Source organism: Plectropomus leopardus, chromosome 20 (assembly GCF_008729295.1).
Source record: "Plectropomus leopardus isolate mb chromosome 20, YSFRI_Pleo_2.0, whole genome shotgun sequence".
NCBI classification, from domain to species: domain Eukaryota; kingdom Metazoa; phylum Chordata; class Actinopteri; order Perciformes; family Serranidae; genus Plectropomus; species Plectropomus leopardus.
In genome coordinates, this window is record NC_056482.1 from 4,091,726 (window position 1) to 4,099,210 (window position 7,485).

Sequence of the window (7,485 nt, forward strand, 5' to 3'; positions counted from 1 at the left end):
TGTCCAGAAAATTGCAATTCTAATTATCAAAATGATATATTTAAAATCATTTTACACAATTATTATAATTTTTAAGCACTAATTTCAGCACATATTTTTAGTTTCGTTCTTATTTACCATTGTTGTTGGGTTTTGGGTTTGTTTTTTTTTACTTTGTTTTTTGTTTCTTTTCGTTTGGTGCAGTTGTTTTTTTGAGTGTTTTTTTTTTTTTTTAGTTTGTTCGTTTTTATTTCACATTGTTTTGTTTTTGGTTCGTTGGTTGTTATTTTTGTGTGCTAATTTTCTTTTACTTTTTACTAACTTCTTGCTATTTTTCAAGTTTAAGTTTTTTTTAAAGAAATTAAACCAATAAGCTTAGGTTTTAAGGGGTTAAATATCTATATCCAGCTTGAGACATCCTGACAGAAAACCCTGTTAAACAAATATAACAAGTCACTGCTCTCTACTGGACATTCTGGGAATTACAAGAGCTATTTTAATTCTTGTATCCAGTCCTGGAAATGTTGCAAACACTAAACATGTGGCAATATCTGTTTCATGTGCCTCCCCTTTGACCACTTTGTGTGATAAAATGTGTTATCTAACCCTGTGATACTTTAATTGAATAAACCTGTCACCTGAACTCCTCTAAACACTGAAAAATTGGCTTTGATGCTCAAAGAAAGTGTGTTTTTGATGCTGACGCAAAATAGCAATTGCTCGTTATTTAGCTGACGCTGATTTGGTTTCCATTCTGGCAAACTATGAAAGAGTCAGACGGGAGAAAATAATAAACTGGGGAAAACACTTAAGCATTCACAAAGGCTTTCACCTAGTTATCCTATCTATGTGCAAAACAAGTTTATTGTAGGTTTCGATTGAAAGAGTTAAAGTTCACTCTAATTAAAGGTTACTTCATCATTAAAAACATGAGAAAATAGGGTCCAAGTTGCAAGGACCCTATTGTCTCATGTTTTTGTGTGTTCCCACTGACAACTGGGAACAGCAGTTTTTTAAATCTGTAGATCTGCAGCTGTCAGTGTCACTTATGGAAATTACACACCATCAATATATCCAAGTGCTTGTTTTTGTCACTGACAGGCTCAGACTGCTATTCTATGTGCATTAAACATCATGATGAGGATCTCTACAGAGACAGACCTTTGTGTTAAGAGTACAAATCTTGTTGTCGGATCAGAAACGGCCTAAAAATCAGTATAGCCGAACCCACCAGACTCCAGTTAAAAACAGTTAAAAACAGTCATTTAAGTGTTTATAGTGCCTTTATGTTTTCTCATCTTAATGAGTGATCTAAGGGTTTATCTCAACCAAACAAAAGATGGTGATTGTGAGAATAGTGGAAGGACAAACAAAGACGACTTGGAGCAGTCGTCGAGCAGCAGTGGTGGTTTTGCCAACATCGATTTCGGGGCTATTTCAGACTAAATAAAAAGGGTCTTACTCTCTAACAAAAAGGTTTATCTTGGTAAGGATCATTTTCAAAATGGAACAGACTTAGAATAACAATCTGAGCCTGTCAGTGGCAAAAACAAACACTTTAAGTTGACATGGATTGATGTTGCACAGTTGCCCAGAGTTGTTACATTGCAGCTTGTTTCGCTGCTGCCAGCCAGGACCAATTTAAAATATAGTTGTTACCCATAGTCACATAGACACAAAAACATCCAAAAATAGGGTCCAGGTTAAAAAACACTGAACCCACCCTTTAAGTAAGATAATCTAGTGCTTCAGCCAAGTACAGCATTTGTTTGCACCTTAAAATGTTTCAGCAACATTCCACGGAAGATAAATTGTTCCTTATCAAGCGTCTCTGTTTAAAAACATACCTGTCGAGAATACCAGGATTGTGTTGTCCCACAGTCCTCTCTGCTGCAGAGCCAGAGTGATGTTGCCCACTGCCTCGTCCATGGCCGACACCATGCCGGCATACAGCCTGCGATGGGGGTCTTTGATAAAACTGTAGGGGGTCACGTAGCGCTCCGGCACCTGCAGGGGTGCATGGACCGCCTGCAACGCCATGTAGAGGAAGAGCGGCTGAAAGATAACGAGAGCAGCATGTCAAGACTCACCTCTGTGACTTACTGTTGTAACGGGAGCAGTGGAGGCAGCTCTCATTACAAACATCAGCACTGACACATTATGACCTTTTAAGCTGCTATACCAAAATTTGTCAGCCAACAGTTGCTTATTAAACATTCAGCAGCTACAAAGAAACATTGTCAGTCATTTAGAGTCGTGTTCATCTGATGAATGTCAGTCCAACATTCACTCTCTTTCAGTTCTGTTTTTGGTCCCTACCCACTCCTGAGTGTGATATCTGTCTCTTCAGCTGCTAAGTGCTTCACTTTATTCACAAGCTAGTCGCAAACTGTCTGTCTGCTGTTTGGTTGCAGTGTAAAGTGGGTTTTCACAGCTATTTCAATGACTCCTGCAGCCAAAAACAAGGCTATGAGAGTCATGATAGTGAACCAAAGGCGTAAAGTTAAAGGCCAAACAGCAAAACATTCAGCTGAAACTCTTTAAAGCTAAATATGAACTAAAGACGCTTTAAAAAGTTACATAATCCCGCTTTAACTGGCAGTGAGATTCTGAAGATCCAGTTCAACAGATGTGTGTCGACAGCATATTGCATCTATTAAGTGCTACATCATGGGCATCCGGACTTGCTGAGTTACTTCAAGACGTTAGCCTCTCATCCAAGGAGCTTCTTCAGTTCTTACTGGTTTATTATTAATACTGACTGAAATGTTTTCAATAAACTCAAGTCCGTCCAGATGCCCACAATGTAGCATTTAGAATTACCATGACCTGGATTACTGAGAAACTTCAGCAAAACATATTGAATCATTTCCTGCTCATACAAAATGGCAAAAGATATATTAACCTCAAAGGTATTTAAATGTACAATATGTAATTTTCTGCCATGAAGAGTCTCAATCAAAACAATTACAAAAGCAGGAGCAATGCAGTCATTGCAGTCCGGTTCCTTCAGTGTTCATTGCTCACAGGGTTTTTACTGAGAACTGAATTATCCACAGTAGTCTCTTCCTCTCGAAAATAAACAGACCCCGTGATAAAAACCTGTGAAAAAACTAAATAAAGCAGTTTCATGTTAAAAATCAATCTTTATCAAGTGTGCTATTTGGCTCATCACGGAGAGGTTTCTGCTAGTATTTTCTCCTCCTTTTTCTCCGATAACTTAAGATCTAGATGTTCAGAAGAGTTTTCAACAGGAGCCGAATTATTCTCAGAGGTCTCTTCCTCTACAAAACAAACAGACCAAGTCATTAAAACCATTAGAAACGCTGAATAAATCCGTTTCAAGTAAAAAATCAGTATTTCTCCAACACTGTTTGGCACATTGGGCTGGGGTTAAGCTGTAGCTAACATTTGCTTAGCGTGTTTCTCTCATAACTTAATACTGAGAAATTCAAGAGGTTTTTGCCATGAGCTGAATTATCCACAGAGGTCTTATCTTCTCCAAAACAAACAGACAATGTGATTTAAGCAAGTGAAAACACTGAATAAAGTTGTTTCACATTAAAAATCAGTGTTTCTCCATCACTGTTTGGCATTTCAGGGGCTGGAGCCGAGCTGCTGCTAACGTTTGCTCACCTTGTTTCTCTGATAATTTAAGATTCAAACATCTGATAAATAAAATCCTTCCTCTGATTAAAACATATAGATAAAAATGACAAAGATCTCAAAGGTGCTGCATAAAAAAGTGGCTTGAAACAACCTTGATGAATGCGCAAAGGGTGACAGTGACTAAATCACGCAAACCATGGCCTTGAATAAAATGACAGATTTTTCCAGGTTTGAGCATTTTTGAAAATATTTGGAGTACTGTAAGCGCACAACTCGACAGTCTTTTTTTTAGATGTTTTAATGTGGAAAAGTTACACATTATATCTTTGAATAAAACACAGCTAGAAATATATTAAAAGAGATGATGGCTGCTGAATTCTTCTTTTTCTTGATGGCACATTTCTAAAGTTCCTCACATGATTAGGATCAGGTTTTACTGCTCTACACTCTGCGTGTGTGTGTGTGTGTGCGCGTGTGTGTGTGTGTGTGTGTGTGTGTGTGTGTGTGTGTGTGTGTGTGTTTCACCTTGTTGGGATTGTGTTTGTCAATGATGCTGGTGGCCCTCTGGCTGAACAGCTCAGTAGAGTAGTCTCCTTTAAACGCAGTGGCGACCTCTTCTCCCTCCCGCAGGTCTAATGCACAGCGGGTCACGTTCAGAGAGGAGATGGGATGACAGCGGACATGAGTGAAGTAATCCTCGCTGCCTGTCAGGTAGCCTGGAGCACACATGAATCCAAAAATAACTGTCAAGAATAAAAGTGCATCAATAGTTAGATCAGAGGTTTTATTTTTTTAATGAAACATACCAAAGTACGTGTCAAAGCCGCGGCGTGTGGGCAGGCAGTCCTTCTTGTACATGCCCAGGTGCCACTTGCCCACCATGTGTGTGGCGTACCCCGCCTCTTTCATCAGCTGGGGCAGCAGTTTCTCATCCAGAGGCACACAGTACGGCTGACAGGGCCAGATGATCTGGTGCTGCATGCCTGTGTGGATCTGAGGGAGAGGTTCAACAAAAAAAAAAAAAGACATAGTGTTTGGAAATAAATTCACAATGTGTTGAAAACGCCACAGAGCAACTTGTAAGAATAGTAAAGGGGGAACTAACTGCCTCTATGGAGACTGTGATGCAAACAAAAGTTTCAAAATAAGGACTTTGTCCTCTTGTTCTACTTTCCAGTCCAAATTAGTTCTTTTCCACCTGGAAAGTCTCTCTAAAATTGGAAAAGTGTACAAACCTAAAGTCATACCATCATGATGCAGAGGAGGCTAAAAGTACAGTTCTGATATTTTGAAGTGGGGTTGTATGAGTTACAAAGTCAGTGTATTACCAAGAGTAAATTGGGGTTGGCATGCCTCCAGTTTGAAGAGGCAGGCAGGAATCTGACACTGGACTTAAGACCGTGGATGGGTTCATCATAAAACATATTTTAGACACTTAAACCAACACACCGAAAATAATCAATATCACTTTAAATATACATTATATTGAGGGTATTTTCACAGTTTTATCTTTCTATCAGACAGCAATTTCCAACGGGGAATTAAAGCCGTTATATTGCTCTCTTCAAAGCCAGACTCCAATAAGAAAACAGTGATTTACCATCGCTGAACACAGGAGCTGCTGGTCACCTGCTGCCTCCATCAGTTCTTTTGCTTGTGTTACTGTGTGACTTTGGAGTTTAAAGGAATTAGTTTAGCTTTAAAAAAACACACACAATAACACAAAATAGAAAACTGATCAGTGCTGACTTATATTTACTGTTGGTAATATATTGATTAAGCATAAGTATGCCATACAACCCCATTTCAAACATCTAAACTATCCCTTTAACCCCTTGAAAAATGGATCTACATCAGTTTACTTGTGCTAGTGTAACGGAGTTAAGAGATAATGTGATCCCACTTGCCATATAAAACACATTACAAACACGGGAACTGGGGTCTCCTATTGTAAGTAAAGGCAGCACCCCTGTGGTTTAGGGTCGTGCACCCCTGTGGTTTAGGGTCGTGCACCCCTGTGGTTTAGGGTCGTGCACCCCGGGGGGTAACAACAGTCGGACCTCGCTGCCTCCGGGGTAGGTGCATGAGTATGAGCTCTGTCTTTGTTTTATATTAATTACTTTCATTTTAATATTAAGGAGTGGTTTAAGTTGTATTTTGAATCATAAAGCTCCCGTACGGTCGAGCCTTTTTTTAAAAAGTTGACGATATTTGTCTTTTATTTCTGTTTACAAATGGCTAAAGTTACACATGTTAGCTAACTTGCACTTTCTTTTCATTTTACTTCTTGCAGCCGTGTATGTGTGTATATAAACGGCGAACTGGACTAACTGTGTGTTAAATCTCCATGGCAGATGAGAAATAAACGGCGAGCGTGCCAACGGTGAAAAAGTCTGCCTTGTCACTAAATACACAACGCAAGAGGAGTACAAGGACCGCTACACTAGGTAAAGAACCTTTCACAAGTATTTAAATCTCTGAACCCTGAGCAAATTGGTTGGTTTGGTTTTTCTTAAAAACAAAACAAAATAAAACAAAAAACATGGGGAAAAGGCACAGAGCAACTTTGCAAAAATAACAAAAATAATAAAATAAAAATGTGACACATATTCAACTATAATCATCACAATCACAATTATGTATTAATATATAATGTATAATACATATATATGTATATGTATAATATTGTGTTGCAGACTTATTATTTCTTAAGCACTTTTTTCAGTTAATTTCTTTTTTTGTACTTTTAGGTAATTTTGTTAGCCTTTTTTTGTGCGCTAATTTTCAGGTAATTTTCTTTTACTTTTTTTTAACTATTGTGCTACTTTTTGAATAATTTATTCTTGAGCTGCTTATTGCTCTTTTCCATGTTCTTGAAAGAAAAGAGCCAATGTTCTTAGGTTTGAAAGGGATAAGTTCCTTATGATTAACTTCACATATAGTAAGTGTAACCACAAGGGCAGGATTTTAAATAAAAATCTAGTGTTTACTTGTTCCCAGTGGTGAAATATAGTACATACATCAAATACAAATTATGAAAATAATGAAAAATACTTACACTCTTTTACCTAAGTGGGGTTTTGAATAGGAGACTATACTTAATACTGAATATTTTCACAGTGTGGTATAAGGAGCTTACTTGTACTTATATAAAGTAGGCTATTAAAACAATACTTTTCCATCACTGGCCGTATGAGACTGTATGAACAACCATAAACCCCCGGCCATCAGACATGCAGCAGGATGCGGATCTGACCTGGTACCTGCCGGTCATGAGCTGGTTCCTGGAGGGGGTACACAGAGGCTGCACATAGTAGTTCTCCAGGCGGACTCCTCCGGCTGACAGCTTGTCCAGGTTTGGGGTTCTGATCTCTGAGCTGTGGTAGCCGACATCATACCAGCCGAAGTCATCTGCCAGGATGAAGACGATGTGCGGCTGCTGGGCCGAAAAAACGCCCGGAAAGCACAGGAGGAGCACAGCTATGAACTGAGAACAAACCATTGTCAAGTTTCTCATTATTGACTCAACAGAACCACAATAGCTCGTCGCTAAGTAAACACGGACGTCCGGTGGGTTGTATTTAACGCTAAAATACACGCAAACATGGCGGATATGAGGCTAAGCTAACTGTTTGTCCAAACTTCATGTCTTCGTTGTAATAGTATAAAAGTAAGTCACTGAATTAGAAAAGTTACAACGCAGATTAGCTGCTACTTCCGTCTTCCTCAGATTGAAAACACTGCCTCGACTGCAGCGACCAATCAGATGACTAAAAAAAAACAGCCAATCACATGACAGGAAACAGGTAATCACATGATCGTATGGAGGCCCAACTATGTCAATACGATATATAAATGTAATAAAATAAATAAACCATCAATGTATTTGGATAAGAG

At 38.7% G+C, this 7,485-nt stretch overlaps 1 protein-coding gene across 1 annotated transcript; it reads right to left on the minus strand.

Moving 5' to 3' along the window:
• Positions 1 to 1,082: 1,082 nt before the first annotated feature.
• On the minus strand, positions 1,083 to 7,310 carry LOC121960060 (arylsulfatase B-like). Its single transcript, XM_042509658.1, has 5 exons — positions 6,845 to 7,310; positions 4,395 to 4,581; positions 4,114 to 4,304; positions 1,827 to 2,034; positions 1,083 to 1,126 (listed from the first exon to the last, which is right to left on the minus strand). The coding sequence occupies exons 1-5, from the start codon at positions 7,103 to 7,105 to the stop codon at positions 1,083 to 1,085; spliced, it is 891 nt and encodes a 296-aa protein (XP_042365592.1). The 5' UTR covers positions 7,106 to 7,310.
• Between the last annotated feature and the right edge of the window lie 175 nt (positions 7,311 to 7,485).